Source organism: Crocodylus siamensis, chromosome 2, assembly GCF_052110815.1.
Source record: "Crocodylus siamensis isolate JL-2025a chromosome 2, ASM5211081v1, whole genome shotgun sequence".
NCBI lineage: Eukaryota > Metazoa > Chordata > Crocodylia > Crocodylidae > Crocodylus > Crocodylus siamensis.
In genome coordinates this window covers 207751325-207775879 of record NC_143396.1, presented here as the reverse complement: position 1 = coordinate 207775879, position 24555 = coordinate 207751325, and the positions used below count along the sequence as shown (strand labels likewise).

Here is a 24555-nt window from a genome sequence, read left to right as displayed (position 1 = left end):
TAAATGCTAGAAATAATGATTTTGTAGTATCAATAATCTATTTTACTCATAATTTTAATTTTTAGCCACCAGCTGATTCAGTAACAGAAGTATAAAACAAAACCTGCAGAAAAAAATATGTTTAGTACATACACCCATGTGAAATTGGGACTTTATGTACTTTTCTAAAATAATGATATACAGATTATTTCAACCTGGCAAATTTTAACGTATGGAGAGTCAAAGCAAGAAAATGCCATGTGGCTTCCTGATTGCATTAGGAACTGTAAATCTGCATTCTTGAAGCTAATAAAAACACAGCAAACAGAAATTGGATTTTACACATTTTATTTCTAGACTTTAGGGTTTGTTTGTTTTTTTGTATTTTTTTTGCTGGAAACTTGTCTGTTACAGGTCTGTTGGTGAAAATGTGCATTTCAGACCAGTGATGCCAATAAGTACAATATAAACAATGTACAAATATGAATTGCTTGCTTACTATAGATTGTTATAATAATGTGACAAATAAAGCATCTCTGTTGGCACATGAACCCACTTCAGGATTTGGCCTCTTAGTTTATGCATTATTTAAAGAAATTTGCAGTACACACTGCCACTCAGTGTAACACATAATTTAACCAACAACCACTAAGTCAATATCATGTTTGGTTCAGAGACACAGAGATGCCACAAACAGAAGTGTTTATGAGGTAAGCAGTAAGAAATGTTCCTGAAATTTGGACAGAATGTATCCAGTCTTCCTGGGTCCTGCGACTGCTAGTAGCATTGCAATGCTGTATTTATACACTATGAAGGATCTTAACTGCATTTGCCCTCAAAAAGAGTTCTAATTCTGTTTTGGTTTAGCAGCATACAGGCAACAGCTAGATTATTCTTCAGCATACAACTCTGTTAGCTGGCTTATTTATGAGATTTACAGGCTTCTTTTTTTAAATTAGCATTATGCTATAATTAACAAAAACAAAACAAAAAACTAGTATATCATAACAGATTAAACACACAAAATACTTAGAGTTCCAGAAGATAACCTATCATACCAAATGATGAGTCCCAACAGGTGGGAAAACAACACCATCAAGTGGCATACAAAAGTTATATTATAATGCACCTTTCATATATCAATGTGGCTAATAACACAGCTTAAAACTACTATGATAATAAACCCCAGATCAGACAAAGAATCCAGCTTTATAAAATGCGTAACAACAAAAAAAGACATTACTTGATCTTCTGAAATGTCTGCTGTTTTTAAATTAATGCAACCTAGTTGCAAATCGCGAGACCCATTCAGAATAGCGTGCGATGCATTTCAGTTTGCAGTAGAACTATGAGGCACTGTGTACAAACATTAAAACCTGGTCTAAACATGGTTAACTGAAGTATGAGGTATTGTGAAACAGGAACCTTTTTGGAATAGAGCAGTAATCACATTAAGTAAAAATTGATCACATAAAAAATCTACAAAAAAAATGATGTCAATAATATAATTTTCTATGAGAAAATTAAACCTATAACATGGCAGTATATGACATTGTATAACAAAAAAAAACTGATCCACAAAATAGCAGCAAAACACAATGACAAAGATACAGAAAAGCAATGTTAATTTTTTTTTCAAACCATGCTGGGAATTTATCCATAGCAGCTCAATAAAATGGAGTATCCACTCCTTTTCTTTTTTTGTTTTGTTTTTTTCCTTTTTTTCTTTTTTAATTTTTTTTTTTTTACAATCAACACCTTAGCGGCAGTTTTCTCACATACATTTCACCACCACATTCTCCTCGAGCATCAACTTCAACAGCTATGTCCACGTCCCTTCAGCTACTTTCTAAAATAATAATAAAAAGATACATAGCCAAGATGTGCAAATTTTCTATTTGTAGCTAAAATAAAACAAAAAACAAAATAGGGGGATATATTGGAATAAGATCTTCTTTCAAGTACACCAATTCTATTGTTTTTTTTAACTATGGCGTTTCTCATGGTTAGATTGCTTTTTGGAAGTGTATACGAAGGGGCCAAATATACTGTTTTTTAAAAAGAGTGTCTATTTAATTTTCTCAGTAAGCTGTGTTAAAACTGCAACATCAAGGGTAGAAGGATATTTTTTTAAAACATCAAGGGGCGATTGCATTATTTTACAAATCATACTGGCCTTATGAACATCCTCTGCAATAAATATTCTTTTTAGCCCTAACTATAAATTATATATTTTAGTGTTTAAAAACCTTCAGTTGCAAGACATCTAGAGACAATCCTTAAACTATGTGTTCTATATGTGAACCTTTAAGGCCCCTAATTTACAAACATGAGTTGGCACCAAAGGATTCATAAACTTCAACTTTTCTATAGAAAAGGATAGGAAAATATCCTGGCAATTTGTGAATGCAATTTCTTTCACTGGAACCCAACCTTCGGAAAAAAAATCACCTTTCCTCTAACACCATAGTTAAATGCACTTGCTTTGCAATTTCATGTTTGCGCACAAGCACTTATATATTTCCAAACCATTCCATTTAAAAAAAAATTCCCACACAATAAAAGAACGTATTTCCTATATCTAATGGACTGAAAGTGCTTTGAATGGAATGGTTTTAGAATATTAAAAAAAAAAAAAAAAAAAGACTAGGCTGTGGATTGAACCTGACCATAATTAGGCTGAAGATCTGTTGGGTCAGACCAGCATTTTATACACAGGTAACTACAAAAATATGAAGATTACAAAAATATAATATATTATGTCACTATTTCGGTTCCTCTTTATAATAGAGTATCGTATGAGTAGTACATTGGGCCTTCCCCAACAATGCTAAGCTGGAACCCTACAAAAGCCTTATGCACAGGCAATCCACAGGCACAAAAGATTAACATATAATAATGCTGTATACTAACATACACTAACTTATGGGTTACGTTAACCATTTATAAGGTGAAGAGGATAAAAACCTAAGAAAATAAAATAAACATTTACAGATGAATTATAAAGTGACTAAATGCATAAGCAAGCAAGATACAGAAAAGCCTAGAACTGCGTTAAAGCTATGTTTTTACAGAAAAAAACAAAAGAATATGTCATTTTCTATCTAAAAAATAACCCTCTTCTACTTTAAAAATGGTTTATTTGTTTTGTTTGTTTTGTATGTAAGAAATCACATCTAATACCTCCCCTGGAGACATTTTGTGTGTTAATGCCTATTTTTACAACATACAGACAAGAACACTTTAATATAAAAACTAGTTGATTATTATTGTATAAAATCCTCTATTTTTGTAGCACAAACCCCTTGGGGTCATGCAAATACTATTTTTTCTTTTTTTAAGACAGTTTTTGGGGTATTTTGTTTGTTTGTTTTTAAGTCACAGATGGAAGGGAGAAAGAGCAAGGAAAAAATAAGAAGAGTGAAGCTTTCCCTTCTGGTATAAAAATGTCCTGGAGAAAAGGGTTTCTGGGGGGGAGATCCTGATGCTGATTCCTTCGCAGATGCCCTTTCTTTGTTTGCTTTCATGGCCAAGCAAACCCATTAGAAGAAGTCCTCTTAAATGTTCACATCTCGCACATCAGTGGGCGTGCAGGAAAGATCTGCCTCATCCTCAACAGTCTTTGTTTCTGAAGATATGTTGTGCTGCTGTGCCTGGCGTAGACTGGATTCGAGGAGGGATTCAATCTGTTCTTGGCAGGCTCGTAAACAGTCCTAGAGAATATTAAAAGGAAGAAAAAACCCACAATCCTTTAGAAAACATATAATATTATAATTCAAATGCCATCTCTGTAGAAGGCAAAGAAAAATGTAATGACTTGCAACGAGACATGAAAAATGGACTAGAGACCCTTACATTTACAAATTTGCTGGCTTGAATCCAGGCCACCTCAGAAACTGACCATACATTTTTGCCATTTGATATTTAGTGTCCTAAACCAAGTACTGTGCAGTTATAGTCCAGCTCTCAGAGGGAACATTTCAAAAATCATCTCAAGAAACTATCTCCCAAACCAACCCCAACCTGACAAGTGGTTAGTCTTTGCACAGAAGCTACTAACTGAATGGGCAATGAGCACTAGATTACAGCATCACCCAGAACAAAGGACCCTCCAGCTAGAGGTACTTTGGTAGGATCATGCATTGAAGCTTGATGCTTTTCTTTTGTCTCTGAATCTAAAAAAAATGTCTCTTGAAGGCATATCTTGAAGGCATGGTGTTTTTCATTAATAACATTTTCCCACGTTACAGTTTGGGAAGAACAATGCAGTCTCATTCTGTTCTTTCTTACAGCAGAATGAATCAAGAGTAACTGTTTTAACCTCTTGGCACTACACAGGTGTAAACTGGAGACACAAATTAGGTACCAAGTCTATGATGTTATAACATGTCCACCTTCACTAAAGAAACACTTTGGCACCACAGCCCAGTGGAACTGATAAAATATTTTCCTAGGCTGAGTTTTATTGATACTAAATTATCTCGGAAAACGTTTAGACAAAAAACTGTAGCATCTCACAAGCCAAAAATGGAATGTCATTAAGCCCCCACTGGGCACATCTATATGGGTATATAAACATGAAGCAATAAACTCCAACACAGATTGTGCCTAAGTTTATTGCTCCTGGGCACTGTGTTTACATGTGCGCTCAGAACCACAGCATGTTGAGTCAGGTTGGAGCAGCCCTGGCTAGCAAGAGGCCCACAGGTCAGCCTGACAGCCTGGGACTGCTCCAACCTAGCTCAACATGCTGCAGAGGGGCTGGCTTGGACATGAGAGTGCTCCAGGGTGGGGCTAGCTGGCAGGCAGCCCCTGCACTTTAGCACCCTCATACTTCAGCCAGCTGGGTCACCATGTACATGCATGCCACCGTGCATGAAACAACTGTGCAGAAGGACAGTACTTGCATTTACAAGTACTAACCTGCTGTGGAGTATATTAGTTTCCTGTGGTCTAACATGTAGGTGCCGAGATATTTACTGCGGAGCTAATTAGACAACCCTACAGCAAGCATCTTGTGTAGACGTGCCCAGTAAGTATCTTTGTGACAATGAGACAGAAAGTTCTGCTGACTGCACTCATCTACACACATGCTAAGCAGAAGTGAGACAATTCTCCATTTTCTTTTTTGCCTTTCTCACAGCTGAATATCAGCTTGTTCCTGTTAAATATTGAGTGCCTTGGGCAACCAGGAAGGTAACTCAGTCCCCTCAGCTCCCCTCCTCCCACCTTAACAAAAATAGAAATGAAAGAGCACAAAGTATGTTGCAGGATCAAGCTTTACATGGGTAAAAAAAAAAGCCCCTAGGGCATGCAAGTATACAAGTAGGAACAGGCATATCAGGCATCCAAATCTCCTTATTAATAGAATCACAGAAATTAAAGATGGAAAAGACCTGTTAGATCATCCAGTCCAGCTTTCTGCAAGAGCAGGTTACACATTCTTCAGTACCATGTATACCCACTGCAAGGGCATAGAACTGATGCCTTAAATAGGCAAAACAATCCCAAACAATTTGGGCAAAATTCCTCTGGCACATTGTTTACTCGTGTCCTTATAACAAACATCGTAAGCTTTTCTGAACATATTTAACTCTGTGTATTATGGACTTTGAAGTTCCCTTTCAGTATTGCCTTTTCTGATTTAACCTATGACATGCGTTAGCCCTTGCGGTGAACCCAGTCTTCCATGATAAATTGCCGTCAAAAGTGTTAGGATGTGCATGACTGAGAATGAATGTTGTTTTCCTGAGAGGGTGACCTGCCTGCTGTTTTCTTTATTTCCCAGTTTCAATTCTGCCTTCATTCAGAGGCTTCTTGTGTGATCTACCAGCTTTTCACTGATTCCACTACCACAAGAACCTCCTCTGCCACCAATAAGGGCACATGGCATTTGGGGTAAAATAAGATTAGAAACCCAAGAAAACAATTCTCTGCAAGTCCTTTCTGAGAGAGAGGGAGGTTAATCCTACCTCTAAGCAGATCAGACCATCAGTTACAGCTCACTGAAAACAGTAACCTATGACCTTTTCTGGTTTAAACCCTAGTGTAATATTTCCTCTTGACAGAGACACACAGCATTTTAAATGACAAAAAGAAATGCCTTATATCCTAAAGTCATCATGCCTTTGGCTCCTACATACCTCAAGCCTTACCAGTACGATCTCTAAGAAGACTGCCCAAGAGAATATGGACCATTTCCAGGTTCAGAAGCCACAGGTCCCCCATTTTAACTCCTGAGAGTACACATCTCACAACCCACATAGAAATAGGCATACAGAAATAAAAAAGAAATATGGTATATTTTCTCTTTCCAACAGTTCACACAAATTGAGGAGACTCAATCATACAAGCCCAGTCAGTGTTTTATACCAAAAGCCAATTCATCCTCATTTCCAGACATTTCAAACACTGGTGCTTCTTTCTGAAAATACTTGTATTCGCTTGAAGCATGTTTGAATTCTGAAAACTAAAATATGAACTAATTTTACTCATAGATTAAAGCAGCAATTAATCCACTTTGTAAGCAGGTCAGAAGGATATATGTAAATGCATATTGTTTTCAATCTGGAGCTCAGTCTTAGATGATTTACTTCAAAGGTAAATTTCTGATCACAGAAAATAATCTTTACTGTGAGACTGTCGGGGCAGATTGAGGTGTAGGCAGATTGAGGTGTAACCACAAACTGATCAACAAAAAGTACAATCTTAATTTACTGTAAAACAGGTTGCCTTTATGATGCAATCTAGTGAAGAAAATTATTTTTGAAAGGTTATTTTGTGTGCTTTAGTTCAAATTATTGTTCACTTAGATAGATATTAGAAGAATAGGTATTCTGAAAGAACCAATTAGATGCAAACTTGCTTTGTACAATCTCATCACAATAGTAATATTACTGGAAACTGGTTATATGCTGAAGTTTTGTTGTTCACTCTACTCATGGTTTCTCAATACTGAGGGCAAATACAAAACTCAGATAATTTTTCCCAACAACTTTTCTGCTTCACTACCCAAATTTTCCATGCCCACAGTTTGTTCAAGGTCATAAGCCCTTCTTGGATAAATTAAGCTTCTCAGTGAAAAAGAGTTGCTAGCTTACTTATGTGGTCAAATACCTTTATTTAACATATACAGTAGACACAATCAGATTGAAATTCAATCCAGCATAAGACTTACAGGTCAGACACAAAGGGAAACAAACAAACAACAACAAAGAAACTATTGGGAAGCTTTTGTTACTACCCGACTCATTGTGGATCACAGGCAACATTTGAAGGTGCCTCTGGTGTGAGCAGGCAGGAGAAGCAAATTCCAGTGCATTAACAGACAGCATAGAAACCCAACCTAATCTAGTTTAGCAAATTTCTGGCCTGGAAATGAATGTCAGGCAAAATTCAATCTGTTTGGATGATGGGGTCAAGAATAGAATGATGGAAGACAGCCCAAGACTTCTAATTGTGATTATCTAGGTTCTAATTACCACTGATCAAAGGCAAAATGGGAAATTGGACTCTTACCAATGTAAACATGAACCATAAAGGAATTTCAATCAGGTGATATTCATTTTACTTTAGACTCAGCTTTCTTGAAACTAAAGGAAAAAGTATCACTATAAAAACTAAAGCGCAACAAACAAGCTGCTCCATCTAACAATAAAATTGTTAAATATATTTTAATGCATCTTATTACTGTACCAAAATAATCCAATATAAAGCACAGTAAATGATTGCAATGTGTATCCATTACTTGTGGACCAACAAACCAAAGCAGAGATATTAATTAGTTTTTTAAAGTCATGACTTGTGTTTGACACTTCAGTTAAATTAATTTGTTCTACAGGAAATACTCTATGTTAAGGGATTAATTTATATTGAAAACCAAGTAATTGTTTTATGCACAGGATTATTATAATGGAAAATATTGCACTTTTATTCTAGAAGAAGCACAAATTCAGAACATCTTTCCTTTTGGGGAATCTGAAAAATATTTATATACAACTTGATGTTTCTTTATTCCTTATTTTATATAACCAAAACTGTTTGAAACCCTCAATTTTTAGTTCTTGCTACTCTAAGGCATAGTCATTTGTGAAAAAAGGTTTTTAACTCACTTCTTAAAGATCCTATTTTTAAATTCAGTTTATCTAGACTGTGGGGTGACAGACATAAAAAAACTTAATGCCCAAGATGATTTTACTTCTGGCTAAAAATACTGTCATGTAACAGTGTTGTGTCATGAACCAAGTCAAATCATATATGGACAAATTACACAGTTCTGTGATAGAATATAATTTAATGTAACGTAGTAGAAATGTTTACATAATATTTTCTTTTTAACCAGATATTCTCTAGCAGTATAGATAGTCAGTCTCTTACTTGTTCCAAAGAACCTAATTCAAATTTCTTGCGCTGGATAGATGCCATGTGTACACTGACGTACATGAATTGTTCACATACTCATTGAAGTATTACAGGTACTCACAGCATCCTATTTTGTTTAACAATTAAGCACTGAACTGGTACTACTAAATTCTGCTGTGGTACTAGCAAAGGCAAAAATCATTGTATTTTAAAATAATTAGGATGTGCAAAATCATAAGCAATAGTGAAGTATCTATTATTTTTTTTGCATAAATATATCACCAAAAAATCCTTCTTTGTGATCTATTTTTTATGATTCAGTCATGGATAAGCATCTTACCAGGACTCATTACAGTTTTTCAGACAAAAGCCAATTACATTAAATTTGGTCTCAACTTGCTTGGTGTGTGTATATATTTTAGCTTATGAACATGTAAAATAAAAGGTTCAGCAGCATCTCATAGATTATCCTGTTAACCACAGGGTTGTCTTTGACTCATTGTCCAGCGCTTGGAGACCTCACAGGAACCTTTTTAAAGCATCTATTTATTGGTCTTCCACATTGTTATAAAACAAAGCTAAACTCTGCCCCAACTTCACACACCATTATAACATGGATCATTGACTTTAGGTCTTCCTTGTAGGCTCCCTTCCTGGCCCATTCACTCATGAAAGGTTTATTGCTCACTAGTTACTGATGTGCATCTCCTGGAAGCTGCAGGGCAAAATGGGAGTCCTGTGAGGACCATCTACCTTGTCAGAAAGTTGTGGGACAACATTTGTTCCAAAAAGGAATTCAATACCAGCTACTGGGCAGACCTAGCACGTAATAAACCAAATTAGATAATTAGAACCCCTTTAAAAAAAGCTTTTCACACCACTTGACACAATAAAGCGTCTCAGGAGTGGTCAAAGATAAGGTCAGAGATACCATGAGGTCTATTTATTGCAATCTTAGTAACTATTTCCTTGTTTTATTTTAAAGGTTTTTGTTCTACATAAGACTGCTGGTTTCATTACCTACAAACCAAACACAGCCCCTAAAATGGTCCTAAATCAATTAAGAGTTTCCTTTGCTTTGTTGATACATTCTTCTGAAGAACTGGTTGTGGCATATCAGTGAACTGCAGCAGTGTTATTTCTGCTTATTAATATATGTAGCGATAAGTAATAGTAACAAAAATAAATTAGAATATATTTGAAAAAACATTTTGAGGCTTAACTTTTATCAAGAGGTACTATTGGTTCATCTATCACATATTAAAAAAGCATTCAATATAAAACTCTGAGACAGACAGACTGAAAGAATCACTTACCGGGTCACATTTGATAACTTGTGATAGGAAGTGTGTGAGGCACTGATAGGAGAGGAAAGTGTTAGTGTTTCCCAGGTGAAGGCCTTGCACAGCTGCTACCACGCTGCCAGCTGCGATCATGGAGGGTGGGTTTGAAATAAATTTAACATCTGTTTAAAGAGAAAAGGAAAAGAGAATTGATTTCTTTAGGCTAAGCCTACTTGTATATGTGATATCACTTCTGTGGGTGCAAGTCAAATGCTGCAGGTCTAAAAAGATGAAGGAAACGTAACATAAAGGTCCTACCCCACAAAACTTAACAATATATGCAATTACAGGCCCAACCCTGCTAATGCTTATGCCTATGAATAACCTGACTCGGGTAAGTAGCCCCTCATGCCTTTGAGATATGTGAAACATACACAGGCCCTAATCCTGTAGACATGAAAGCAATTTGCTCCTGTGAGTCTTGCCATTTAAGTTAATGAATCTACTCATGTGAGTAAAGCAGTCAGCAATCTTGAGTGTTTGCATAAGCAGAGACTAGGTGAATTATGACTTGAGATATAAGCAGTCTCTGAATCTTAAGCCTTTCAGATCAGAATCCTGTACAATTACATTAGAAAGAAAAATGTATAACTTTAATGAACAAAAAGAGAGAGAAAATGAGAAAACACTTAACCTTGTCAGTGGATTATCCATATTTAAATTAAGGTTTCATCTTAAAAATGCTTTGTCTCAACCTAGTCTCTTGTCAGTGGCTGCCATCCATCCTGGCAACCGGGATTTAATGTAAATGTGGCATAACTAAGTGACGGGGGTCCCAAGAATTGGCGGACAATCAGTTACATTCTGATGTGACACCATGCTGACAAGAGGCTGGGCCCCCTTCCAGACCGCATTGCTGTAGGTCTCTCTACAAAGCCACTCCCATGATTCCTTGAGGGGCCGATCTCTGCCATTTAGCATGTTATTCTTTTTTTTTTTTTTAAATAAGGAATAATCCACATTTTAATGCTAAGACTCTTTCTGCTAAACAGGAATGTGTTTGATTCATGGCAAAGTGCACCCTGGATAAGAATTAGAAGGAAAATAAATGAGAGGCATTAGTAAATGTCTGATTTTGTAAAGGAGAAAAGGGAAATGCCACCTCAGACACAAGAACCTGGGATGCATTCCTTCAGCTTTTAACAAAAGTACAACTTCCTCCAGGTTGATAAAACAAGCTATCTAACAAGCCCTTAAATCAAATCAAGGAAATGGGCCACTCTATCAAGCAGGTTCAGCATTAAATATTATGTTTAAACAATGTGTATGTGAAAGTTTTACCAGTGGAACTGTGGTATTTGGGCTCTGCCGGAAAGTCCTCTCCTCTGCACACATCAGAGTTCTAAACACATATCAGTGCATGTACTTACAGATACAATTTGGGGCTTACATCTCTGAAACTCCATTTGTAATCCCAAACAATACCCACCTTCCAAAGGGCATTTTGCCCAGAATTTTATGGAATTCTAAGTACCTTCAAAATTAAACACCTGATTAAGTGTGGGAGGTTTTTTGATGTGATGATGTATTGTCATCTTAGAGCCAATCTTTATCCACACTCATTAAACCTTTGTGCCTTATATGAGGCAAATCTAATTCACCTTTCCTACCCTCCACCTTCCCCACCCTCCACACACATACAAGCACACTTCATAAAGGCCTCTGCCTCCAAAAAAAAATCTATTTGATTATTGCCAATATATACATTGCACAGAAAGTATCTAATATTAGGTAGACCCAAATTAGTCCCTGGTATGTTGTTTCAGGTAGACTTGGAAAAAAAACAAGAGGCTGCTGTAGGTGAAATATATGAGCTTAAATAGATGTTAAGATTTAGTTCACCAAAATTCAGCTGTATGCATGATGCGTACAGTCACAGAAAATTAGTTCTAGCATTTATTCGTTTCTGCACAAAAAACCCTCTCCAAAAATATGGCCAAAATGCACAAGGCTAATGAGTGCATTCAGATAAGAACAAGTTTGGGATTCATATTTGTTTTTTTCTTTTAAAAAGGGCAATAAACATGATTTCGTGAACATGAATTCATGAACATTCAAAGAACATGAATTCATAGTCACACCCTCATTCTTTCCAAGGTGGAAAAGTGATAATGAAGTTTAAATGACCAGTTTGTGTCTGTCCCCATGACCACTCCAGACAAGCAGCATGGACTGTCTTTTTGTTGCAACTCAACAAGGAATTATTTGTGGCAGAGGCCACTAATTTCCGCATATTAATCAGGGGGCCCCTCTCGCCTGTAATTGGATGCCCCCAAGTGAAGAGTGTGGCATCATTGTCAGCCTCCATCGCCTCATCTTGCGCTATTGAGCACTCAGGAACAAGGGGGCTTCGGTGAGATGAATTAGACCTGACACAGCCACAATGGAGAAGGGGGCCCCATCAATTGAAGCACACATCCCCAGTAGCCTATCTGAGACTTCATCCAAAAAGAATAAACAACTTCAGCGTTGTTAAAAAGAGAGAGAGAGAGAGAGGAGGGGGAGGAGAGAGAAGAATGCCAGCCACCCTGAAGGGAGGACAAAGCAGGCATCTAGGCGCTACAGCCCTTTAAAAAAATTCCTAACAAGGCGAGTCACCCCTTTTCCTTTTTAAATGGAGCAGCAATTCCATCCGTCTGGAGAGCTGGGGGCTATGAATGAAAATCTTTTCATTGAGGCAAATCAAAACTGTGAACATAAATCACTTGCTGCAAGATGCAACAGGTTCCAACTGGTCACATACCTTGAGCCTCCCAATTTTATAAAGGCCAGAGAATAGGAGAATTGTGGCAAAGTTGTATCAAAGGGAGGTCTTTTTCTCTCCATCAGTGAGGAGGAAAGCCAGGGTAATAATAATCATAACAACAACAATAGTAAAAAAGGAGCCCACTATGTTTAGACAACCAGGGGGACATAATAAAATGCTGGAGGCTCCCAATATTTGTTCCTATTCATTGTTTTGCTTGCATAGAGCTGGAGTTTTCCCTTAATATTGGTCTTAATATTATTGAGCCAAGAGGCCTGTTTCCTTTTCAGTTATCCCTGCCTTGCTTGGCCATGCCAAAGCACCATTCATTAAGCTCAATTATGTGTTAACTTCAAACAACCCCTGGTAATTTTTTCTTCCCCTCCCTAACCTACCACAGCACAAAGGCATCCTTCAGTGAAAATATATTTAAGAAAAAAAAACACAAAGCTAAACAAATCCACTCCTACAAGGCAGAAAAATCAAGAGCAAGCATAAAAAAAATTCCACTTAAGATTACCTTTTACTGTAATCTCTTCTATCTGGAGAACCACATAGACACATGCATCTTAAACACTTCCTGTGCCTTCACCTTGGCACACCAGTTTTCTTTCCTTTCAAATAAGTACCAGTAGTTCCTATACTGTGCCTTCTTAAGTGCTCTGCCATTAACTTTGGGCACAGGACATATCATGAGCAATGTTCAAGAAGACCTGATCCAAAGGCTACTGAGAGTCAATTTCCTGCTGCCTTCAGAAGGCTTTTAGATCAGGCCCACCAGGCATTAGAGAAAAAAAACACAACACATTTACAATGCATCTAGATTAGGTTTGGTAAGGAAAAAATACAATACCCACCACCAACAGCAAAGTCAAGTTCACATGCTACAAAAGTCACGTATTCATCCTGTTCTAATTTCTACCTGGACATCGCTAGTCAATATAGGAATCGTCAGGGGGAAAAAAGCAAGGGGGAGGGGAGGAAATGGGGAGAAGGACAGGGGAGGAACCCTTGCTATCTAGAAAATAAATAAAAATACAAAGCCAATCAGCTCAGTATTCAGCACTCCTTACTCAGGCAACATTGCTACTGACTTAAGCTAAGTGCTGAATAGAACCCAAAATCTCAGAGACCTCAGGACTATTTCTAAAAGCTATGTAAAATTTTCTGAACCTGGCTCACATTCACCGATGCATTTTTCCAGTTACCCATGTGATGTGTAGCACAGTGTTTAATAAAGGCTCTGGATGTGCTTTCTAAAAGAAACATAACAACACTGACAGTAGATCAAAGTACTGGACTCTTAGCAGTCTTCCAACCTTTGAACTACTCTTGTTTTCATCACTGTCACTGCCAACACAACAACCTAGGTTAAACATCCCCACAGTCAAAAGGGAGACTATTTAGTTACAAAGAAACAGCAGGTACAACTGAGACAGCTTCAAACCAGGCAATCGAACATTAGGATTCTTTGCTATCTTGTTCTGCTTGAGACTCTGTCCTCAAGAACACGTTTGACTTTCCAAAAAACATCCATTTAAGATTTTAAAAAACTGCTTAGAATGGTTCTAGGACTCCAACTGTAGAAGCAGAGCACTGAGATATTTTTTCTAGTCAATCAAACTTGTAAACCGCTTGCCATGCTGATGTTAGGCCCAGGATGAAAGGCAAAGCTGAGGCCTACCAATATTTATGGATATTTAGAGATTCTGAGTTCTACCTCTGAGCAGACCTTTCCGAGAGAGTGACTATGTGAGGCAATTATTTTTTTTTTCCATTTGACCAAATTTATCCTTGATGCTCCTGAGCAGTACCTTACATCAAGGATGAATTTGACCCAAATATAACCATCCTCAGCTTCCAAGTTAAGACACCTTTTCTTGAGAGCCATGCTAGATTAAGCACTCCTTTGGCAGAATTACCCCTGAACGTTACTACTTTATACAGTGATGCAGCTCATTCCCAGGGCATTTTTATTTAGTCAAACAAGATCCGTGACGTTCATCTTTACATGACCCCGCAAGCTTCCTTCAAAAGAACATTTGTTTTGGCTGCTTTTGCTTCCTTATTCTCTTGTCACCTTTGGGCCTCTCTTGCCATAGTAAAGGCAGTCACATGAAATGTGATTAACTTTTTAAACTGATCTACCCTTTGAAACATGCCCTTGTCTTGTCACCTTCCTCCTCTCACTCAGGAATGGTGGTGTCTAGAGATTAAAAAGACAGCGTCACTCTCCCAATCTTCCTCTCCTCTCCACTTGTTAGGATTCCACTGGTAAAATGTACACACACTCCCATACCACCTTTATACACAGAGTTTAGGGAACTAGCACAAATTCACAGTGCCCTTGAAACCAAAGATCAGGCCTCTGAAAATGCGGCCTGGAGAACAGTCAGTGTCTCTGGCTCCTCCTGAGGCGGCCTCTGCACATGGCTTCAGCATGACACGTGGTGCAGACGGCAGAGACTCAATCCTGTGCCAGAAAAGCCTCCACGCTGTATGGCCGTCCTCCAATCCACCATCCACAGACAAGGGGAAAGGGCAAACAAGGGGGAAGGGGCAACTGGAAGAGGGAGATTATGAACTGCAATATAAAGCTAAACACACACAAATCTTCCTGCCTAAAGACTTTCGAAACTGCCTTACAAAGAATCCATAATGAGGGACTGTCCCTCAAAACAGGGATCTTTTGACAGGCCTGCCCCAGTCTTGATACACACCGATAAAGAATCTAGCCACGCTGAGCTTCAACAAATCCCTGAGCTACAGAAATCAGTTTATTTCTCCTCCTTACTTGCAGAGCTTTATGTATTTACTTCATTTAAAAACTCAGAAGAGAAACATCTTCTGAGAAACTTACCTTCTGCAAAGTAATCCACCTTCTGCAAACAATGGGACAACAATCAGCGCTTAAAACTACTGGCACGGAGTGCTGTGAACTTGGCTTACAGTAAATCTAGGGGCGGCCTCAGAAGTTGTGGGGGAAAGTGTGTGCTTGGCTAAGGGAACAACACACCTTTTTTTAGCGTGCAGGGCTCATACCTGTAGCGCACAGAGCCACAAAAGTCTGGGCATGTTTACGGACAATCTGCTTGGTGTCCTCAGTCAGAGGCATTTTAGTAAGGAAATGTTCAATGAAATCGTGAGGGGTCACTGCAGCCAGATTCCATTTCAGCTTATTCACCAGAAGCAGCTCCATTTGCTACAAAAACAAAGAGGAAGGGGGAAAGGGAAGTGAAGAAGAAGGAAAATGTGGTTAGAAACTCTGTGTATAAATAGCTTAAAATGGTATCTAGCTTTGAATTGTGCTTATCTGATTATGGAATCCTAATGCACTGGCATCTCTTTGATGCCACTGGCTCCTTGGGAGGCTGATAACGAAAATACTTTGTGCTAACCAGTGCTGCTCCCATGCTGTCCGCAGTGTTCACAAGCAGGATGGTGCCTAGATGTGGCTACCTTTAGGTATAAAACTACTTAGGTCTGTTCCACCTCTACCCCCACACACATCCTCAGTACCCAGCTGCTCTGAAATGAAGCATGTGAACTACATGCTCCAAACGCAAGAGGGCGCCAGCTGCCTATATTTTTTTGCCTACAGTACTGTACTTTCAGTGAGGTAATAGGCAAGGATTTCACATATTAGGGACTTGCTCAAATTAAACTAAGCTGGCTCAGTCCTAACCAGCGCTGGGAAGACGGTGCAGAGGACCCCCACGTGGCTCATGTTACTGGAGTGGGGAAGGTCCACTCTCCCTCTGGGGCTCTATTTTTTTTTTGAGGTAGCCCTGAAATCTACATTTGCTGCTGCCACGTGCAATAATGAAGTTACTGGGAAGTGGTGGGTAGGTGAGGGCTAATTCTCCTGAATGAATGGTGCACAATTATGCAGAGGCCCTATAGGCAGATGTGAGGAAGTCAAGAGGTCCTACAGGCAGATGTGAGGAAGTCAGCTGCAATTTCTTCTCTGGAGTCTGTCTTTTTTGTCCCTCCCCCCCTTTTCCGATCTTGCTTCCACTGGTCTGCATTGGGCAGGATCGGATTTGGGTCTCCCAAGGAGGCGAGCCCCAAATTACCAGTAATTCGTCGGGCCTGATGGAGTTGTCGGTGTAAATGCACAGCTTCTCTGCCGTCAGCGGGATGGTTTCCTTCATTTTCGAAGCCACGAACATGCAGGTCGCTCCCAGCAGCTGCAACCGGCTCTTCTTGAGGGGCTCGAAGGACAAAAACCTATCCAAGTAATTCATAGCCAAGGGGAAGACCTCCTCTTCGCATTTCTGCTCCTCACAAACCTGCCAAACCAGAGAGGTCCTTGAAAGGAGGCCCAGCATCTATAGGGAGTTGAGCCCCACTCCCTTCCCTCCCCCTTTGCACTCAGCTGTAAGGCTGAATATTGGGGGGTGGAGGGGGGATATGTGAAAATGCCCTGAGTAAAACCCATGTGGGAAGGGGGAGGATGAGAGGAACCAAACTGAGAGTGAATGGGGGGAGGGGGGAAGGCTATGTAAAAATGTGGGGTTAAAAGAAAAAAAGGGGGAGGGGGTCATTCCCCTGGACCGATGGAGTGGGGGATCCACAGGGCCCGCTGGATCCCAGCCGGGTGGGATCCCCTCAGCAGCGCTGCTAACCGCCGGGGGGGAAGCCGCGCTCCAGACACAAAGGTGGCGTCCGCCGGCCGCATTTCCCCAGACGTCATCTTTTCAAAAAATATTTAAAAATATTTAAAAAATCCCCCGAGCCTCCTCAAGGGCCTGAAAATGCCCCTCGGGGGGGGCTTGACCCAGTCGGCTCGGCAAGCCGGGCGGGGAGGCCGGGGGGGGGGGCCCCGAAAGCAAAACCCCCGGTCCCCCCGTTCCCCTCCTCCACCCGGCCAGCCAGCCGCGTGCGGCTGCAGGGACCGCGCGGGCCGCCTTCAGAAATTAATTAAAAATAGTCGGCGGGCTCCCAGCGCGGCGGGGCGGCCACCACAATGTGGCCCGGGCTCCGGGGGTCGCGCTGCCTGGGCCCCGCGGCGCCGCCCGCCCGTCCCCAGGGGGCTGCGGGCCACCCGCCCCGCGCCGGGCGCCCCGGCCGCAGCGCGCCTCGCGGGGGCACCGCGCCTGCAGCCCCGCGCCGCCGCCAACAAAGGGCCCGGCCCCCGGCCCCCGACCCCGGCCGCTTAGCAATATCATTGATTACTCCCCCCCCCCCCAAAAAAAAAAAAAAAAGACCGAGGGAAAGAACAAAGATGGCGCGGAATACTGGCACGGCCGGCGCCTGCATACGTGTACGGGGATATTCATTTAAAATAAAAAAATAAAAAAATCCCCCCCCCTTAAAGAGGGGGCGAGGGGGGCAGGACGCCAGAGATGGAAACTTTTTTTTTTTATTATCCTTTTATTTGGGGGAAGGCGGGGAGGGGGTGGATTTGCAAGCTGGGGGAGCATGAAGACCCCCCTCAATGCAGCAGGCAGGCGGGCGGGGGGGGGGCCACGCTGCCTTGATGGTGCGGCTGGATCCGGAGCCGGGCACGCTGCTGCCTCCCTCCCTCCTTCCCTCCCTCCCTCCCCGCCGCGGGATGTCCGGCGCTGCTGCTGGGATTCGGGGGGCTCCCGGGGTCCATCCCCTCCAGGCTCCGGCAGGAGCGATGCCCCGGACATACGCACCTCCAGCATCCAAGTGGCCACTATTTTCCTCATGTAGGGCAAGATCTCCTTCTGCACGCACTTGAAGTAGAAGCCCAAGGGCGTGCAGGTCTCCTCCGCCTTCAGCATGGCCAGCAGGACCCTGTCATTCAGTAGGTTGGCGTCTAGGTAGGCTCTTCGGATGGTTTCCACCTCGCAGCACAGCAGCTGATGTTCCATGTCTGCCTCCTTCTACAGTCAGGTTTCTAAAGGACTGACTCAAGGCTCGTCTCTCTCTCTCTCTCTCTCTCTCTCTCTCTCTCTCTCTCTCTTCCCCTTCCAGGAGTCCCTTGGATGCTGCTTGCTGCTACTGCCGCTACAGCCCTCTGGAGGCTGAAAAACTTTCCAACTTCCAACAAAACTCTCCTGTATAGTTAGTCCCTGTGACGTGACTGTTGTTAAGCAGAGATCAAAGCAGCAGAGAGAATGAGAGAGAAGCCAAAAGCAAGGGGCAGAGCCCTAAAGCCATCCCATAGGCTTGGAGTCCTTCCCCTTTGCTTAGCTTATACAGAAGCAGGGTTTAATGCAAATGCAAATAAGACAAGGGCTTGCTTTCTTCAAGGGCAGGGGAGAGGTGGGGGAAACCCAAATTGTCTCTTCAGTGTATCATGCATAATTTTCAAAATGGAGAGAGTTGGGCAGTGGGAGCTAAATGATGAATGGGAGTAGGCCACACACAGACACACGCGAATATGGACACAGGGGGACCCTCTTCAGATTGTTTTATTGGGGGGTAGAGGAGAGGCAGCACCATAGTGTTGTTATTGTTGTTGTTATTCCTAATCGTTTGTCATATTTCAAAGAAACTCCTATTTAAAAGCACTCCCAACCTGGACTATGCACAGGCAGAGCATTAATAATCCAAGGGCGGACTTGTTCTCCATTTTGCCTTCCTGGTTTAGATTTAGACTGTATCTTTGAAAGTTAAAGGAATGTAGGATTTCCTTCCATGGGGTGGGGGTGGGGGGGCTTTTACATTTTATCCTGCCAAAAGGATTGGGAGGCAGGACACAGGGTGAAATCCATTTAACCCTAACCAAGCAGCAGAGCAAAGCTCCACACCCTGCCCCCGCTACACGCCACCACCCAGAAAAAAAATCCCAGCAGTGCAGCAAAATGGTGGCCAGCATTTCCTCCCACACAGTTAACACCTAAAAGAAGAGGAATCCAAGGGAAGGTGCCAGTATTCAGGGAGTTACCCAGGGGCCCATCCCAAGCTCGCGGAGAGGGGGAGTCCGTCCTTCCACAGCTGAAACTTTTGTTGATGTGGCTCCAGCAATAAGTTGTGTCAGTTCCTCAGCACAGTGAGGCTGTCTATATCTTTAATATATTTTGGGCAGGGGAATGAAACACTTGTTTATCTTCTTCCCTTTCAATCTAGATTTTTTTGGGGGGGGAGGGGGCAAGGGATCAAGCATTTGGACTCCATGTTTTTTGGGCTCTTAACCTCGAAGCTCATGGCAAAACTCACAGTGACTTCAGTGGAACTAGAATTTCACTTGTTTGCTGGGAGGCTGTAGATATATCTGCAGATGTACCTTTCTTTCCCTCGCTGGAAAGGTTTCCCACCCCCTAAATGCGGGCACGTAACAATAAATAATACATCCTCAGGCCCCAAACTGCAGTCGCACTCATCAGAGCATAGCCAGTACACTGAGATTAGGTGAGCAGGGTGGCTGTAGGTGGCTTGTTGGAGTGTCAGGTCTGGGTCTCCCCTTCAAAATGTATAATGAGCACTAGTACAGATCATAGGGCATAAAGCTGCAGCTTTCCACGTGTACACAGCGTCTCTTTGTGAGCTCTCTGCATGACGCTTGCCTTTACTTGTATCTTATCTTCATGATGATGACATTCAGAGGATCCAGGGAGAATCTGGGCTACCTGTGTCTTCCCCGCGTGTGTGCCCCATCATCAGACTTGCCCAGAAGAGTTATGAAAGGGGGAAGCATTAGCATTCTTTACTCCATGCATTCAAGAAAAATAAAAAACATTACTTTTACTCTGGAACAGCCTCAGAGGTTTGCACTTCCTTGCAACAAGCAGGCCCTCTGTTCCCTTCAAATCGGGCTACCTAGATAGACAAAGTCAGGGGTTTCTACATGTTTCTACCTCCCTCCCCCAGCTCTAAGATATTTCCAGATGTGCAGGTTTCAAGCACTGGTGCAATGCCCTACGGGCCTTGCACGTCTGGAGCATATTCTGCTTTGCCAGGACGGCAGCATTGGTCCTCAAATATGTGCTCGTGGGTCATAATAAATAATAATAATGGGAGCCAATGGCCAGCCGCCCTTCCCTCTCTTTCCCTTCCCCCAAAGCATTATTTGCTCTGTGAAACCCTTGCCCTCGCCATGCATTTGCTTTCTGAAACCAGGCGAGCACTGTTGTTTTTTCATTCATAAAAATCCCCTCCGGTGTGGCAAGGGCCCTTGATTTATGAGGCGGAGTGGTATCAACTACAGCTTTTCCGGAGCCCCCCTTCCACCTCCACCACCACCACCACCACCCTCCAGCTGAGACGGCTGCACACACAGCCCGGCTTCTGCTGCGTGTGGCAATATTGCATGAACGAGATCGCCCACTTAAAACAAAATTGGTCTCATTCCTGGAGGGAACTCCCCCCCTCACCCCCACCCCCCGCCCTCCTTAAAATGGGCCGCAATACAAGAGGAAACTGGAATTAGCATAAGCCAATAGGGGAATAGATCTGTTACCAGGCGGATCAGGCAGATCTGAACCGGGAACTTGGTTGATTTCTCCCTGACAAGACAAAGGGGACTGGTCAAAAGTGCAAGCGCCTGGGAAAAGCGTGAAAGCGGAGGGCGCACAGGTTGGAGGCTGAGTCCGTACACAAAGGGGTCGCCTTTTCCGGCTGCCACTGATAACCGGGGAGCCTTGCACCGGCACGGGAAGGATCTGCAAGAATAACTAGGGAAGCTTGAAATGTTTATGTTGCACCCGTAATCAAATAAAATCAAATAAGTCCATCTCAAGAATCGCGAGCTGGGAACGTGAGCGGTTTAATACAGCACCCCTGCTTCATTGCGGGGGGTGGGGGGGTGTTATACGGAGGCATTTAACAAGGATCTGAAACCCCCCAGAGAAGGGAAAGCAAAGGAAGGGGCTGCAGCCTCGCACCCCCCTTGATCATTCACATGCAGGAAAGACTCGGGAGGGCTCAGGTAGGAGGTGTTGGGATTTTTTTTAATGCCCCTCCTAAAGCATCCACATGGGAGTCAGGTCCCCACATGTGCCGGGCTGGTGTTGTGCCGGCCCCTCAGCAAGCACTTTCGCCCCGGTCCCAGGCGCAGGAACCCGGCCTTCTTTTGTTTGTAAGAATGCCATAAATTAAACAAACCACTTCCCACATGTGGAGGTGGAATCTCACCTTGAGCCAGATACCTGATCGGCGACTTTAAAGACTTGCTGGCTTCCCCCTCTCCCTCCCTCCCTCTCCCTCCCTTTCCCCTCCCCTCTTCTAGTCAATGTTTTTCATTGTTAAACCGATTCCATCTCATTGAAAAAAAAAAGCTTCCTCCGCGCAGAGGCTCCGCTTTCACAAGGGCGATTGCTGCAGTTTGCCTAAACCATGCATCGCCCCCCCCCCCCTTCCTTCCCCATTCATTGTCTCGCAGGCTACAGTCAAAGCACGTGTTGCTGCTGTTCTTGTTGGCAGTCCCCACTCATGCTCAGAGCATGCTGCACGGAACTGGGTGGTGGGGGGGTGGGGATCTTAATAAAACTCCCAGGCTGGTGAAGCCCGCAAAGGGCTGAATACTTGTTCTTGGGACAAATCCCCCACGAGGTTCAAGGGGCCTAGCAGGAAGATCGGGGACGGCGGGGGGGGGGGCAGCGTTTCCCCGCACACCGGGGGGAGATCGCCGCGCGGCTCGCCCGCCTTATCGCGGGGAGGGGCAGCAGAGCTCCGGGCACACGCGCTCGGGCTGCCCGCCCCGACGGAAGCAGCCGCGGAGACATCAAGCGATGAGCTCCCCCCAACCAAGCCCTTCTGCCAGCCAGTCCCTTCCCCGGGCTGACTCACAGCCTCGGAGTCGTTGCCCTCCCTCCCCGCCTCCCCACACTTTCGCCTTCAGTAATGATTAACAGGAGGCGACCCGTGGGGAAGGGGCGCTGGGGACTGTCACGATCAGTAACCAATAAACCTGATAGTGCCCGAGATCTTTGTATCCTGGACTCGTCGGGTCGCCCCTGCAGCGTGCCCCGACTCTGGGACCCTTTAGCAAAACCCTATTGGACACGGATCCTTTAAAGAGCCCACGAAGGAGCTGGGGGTGGGGGGGCTACATCTAACCAACCTCTTGCGGGGGGGTGGGTAGAGATCTCCCTGATCTCTCCCTCTCCTCCCCTCACTGCACACATGCATGCTAAGGGCTTGCTGCGTCTTGCCCTTGCTCTCCAGCTGCCTGGTGTTCCCAGCGACACTTCTACTGCTTATCTAAGCACTGAAAAAAGAAATCTATATATATAGATATATATTTCAATCAATCAATAAAATATTGTGCTCAGTGCAAGAGACCACCCGGGTCCCAAACTGGCACGTTTCCTGCCCCGAGTCTCCTTTATTTAACTCTGCTGCAGGAAAGATACGACTTTTTTTTTTGGGTTCTCCCAGCCACTTTCTCATGATGTAATCATTCCCTCCTCCAAGGCGGGGGGAGGGGGGGAAATAGAGGAAGGAATAGCTCCAGAGCATAAAAACCTCCTCCAGCTAGAGAAACTGCAGGAGAGCAGCTCTGGGAGCTGCGTGGCTGTTGCACAGCTCGGTGCAGAGGACAGACGCACATGCACATGCTTGCACCCCCCAGTATCTAACGCTGGGGCACGCGTGATCCTTCTAACTAAATCGATTAAGAAATAACCAGCCCCTCATCCTTGCCCCTGGACCACTGGCCACGTTGACTTGTCATGAAAGCATGCATCAAAAAAAAGGAAGATTTTTTAAAAAAAGGAATGGGGAGGGGAGGATGCAAAAGGTGATTCGTAGTCTAGAAGGGATCATCGGGTCCAGCCCTCTTGCACTTGGGTAGGAAAGACTGCTGGGATCAAATGACCCCAGCAAGTTGGGCATTGATCACATTCAGAGGATAACTCCCATGCATGGCAATGGCTGGGGGGGGGGAGGCACACAAGGGGCAAAAAGTTTGCAATTACCCAAATTCTGTATATGCGTGAGAGTATTTGGTGGTGGCTAAATCTGCCAGGGTTGGGTTTTTGCTCCTAGTTTTGCGTTTAAAATTAACCTTTTTTTCCCCAAAGGACAGAGCCTGGTGGTAATGCTCAGTCTCCACCCCGCTCTGCGATTCTGTCCAAAAACAGCCTATGTTAAAAAAAAAAAAGTATAATAATAAAGCCCGGTAGCTAAGAAAGTTTTGCTGGCGAGTGCTGGAGTGGAGCGGAGGCTGGGGGAATATAGTACGCTATCGCTTTAATTGAGGCTTCTGTCTTCTGATCATTAAATGGAAGCGGTGAACATTCCGAGCATTCCTGCCTGTGCCTAAGTTAACAAGCCCACATGGTTTTCCTTATCACCACCGGGAACCGTAATCTTTCCAAGAGGCGGACCCGCTGCAACTTCCAGAGGGCGCAGCATCCTCGGCTGGCCGCGTGCAGGTTTTTATTTATTTGGAAGGTTTCTCAGCTCTGGAATTTTTTTTTCTTGAAGCTGTTATCTCAATTTTGAGCTTGTCTTTCACAGCACAGCTGTTTCTCTAACAGCCCCAATGCCAAAACAAAAACAAATGAAGAAAAAAAAATTGAAACTTTTTATTTTTTGGCAAAGGTGATATAAAAAAGTGACTACATCTATAGAAACAACACAGAAATTAGCTATGGGATAAGTGACGCAGCCAGTGACTGAAACAAGAGTGTCCAGTCATCAGGGGATGCATTGTATAAAAAAATCAAAATGAATGGTGTAACTTCACATTTTTCAGAATTACAGCAGTGTTCAAATAACACTTTGACTCTGGGAAGGGGGGTCTGCAAAAAACACTGGCTGCCCATCATGGTGCCCTAAGAAAAATGGAAAATAAAATTTTCAAATCTTAAAGGGGGGCTTTTCTCTCTTACGGCTTGGGGGGGCTCAGTCCCCCAAACTTCCCCATAACTTTGAACTCTAAATCTTGCAAAGGAGAGTTTTCCCAACTATTTGATTTGGTTTAATAAAAGATATCGGATTTACCTTAAGAACTTTGTCTGCCTATGTTCTTAGACCAACACAGCTTATACCCCTGTGGCCATGAATTATAGTATTTCACCCATCTAAGTTTGTTCTCTAAAATAAGTTTGGGAACAGTATTGTGCTATTTAATGTTTTCATTATTGTCCTTTTTTGACCCATTCTTACTTCTTACTGCTTCTTTTATTTTAAAGCAGCACATTGAAATACCCAATCAGAGGTGGGAATTCATTGTACTAGGTAGGTACTATACAGACACAGCAGAAG

At 42.8% G+C, this 24555-nt stretch overlaps 1 protein-coding gene across 1 annotated transcript; it reads right to left on the bottom strand.

Annotated features, from left to right (window-relative positions):
* Positions 1-310: 310 nt before the first annotated feature.
* Positions 311-18511, bottom strand: CCND1 (cyclin D1). Its single transcript, XM_090032885.1, has 5 exons — positions 18075-18511; positions 16506-16721; positions 15472-15631; positions 9657-9805; positions 311-3692 (listed from the first exon to the last, which is right to left on the bottom strand). The coding sequence occupies exons 1-5, from the start codon at positions 18270-18272 to the stop codon at positions 3537-3539; spliced, it is 879 nt and encodes a 292-aa protein (XP_089889011.1). The 5' UTR covers positions 18273-18511; the 3' UTR covers positions 311-3536.
* Between the last annotated feature and the right edge of the window lie 6044 nt (positions 18512-24555).

What these genes read in the sequence shown, in the direction of transcription:
- CCND1 (XM_090032885.1), bottom strand. Translation starts at nt 18,272, where the DNA reads ATGGAACATCAGCTGCTGTGCTGCGAGGTGGAAACCATCCGAAGAGCC. An exon ending in TCAGGCCCGACGAATTACTG is followed by an intron (nt 15,632 to 16,505) that starts GTAATTTGGGGC and finishes TTGTTTTTGTAG; the next exon opens with CAAATGGAGCTGCTTCTGGT. An exon ending in TGTGGCTCTGTGCGCTACAG is followed by an intron (nt 9,806 to 15,471) that starts GTATGAGCCCTG and finishes CTCTTTAAACAG; the next exon opens with ATGTTAAATTTATTTCAAAC.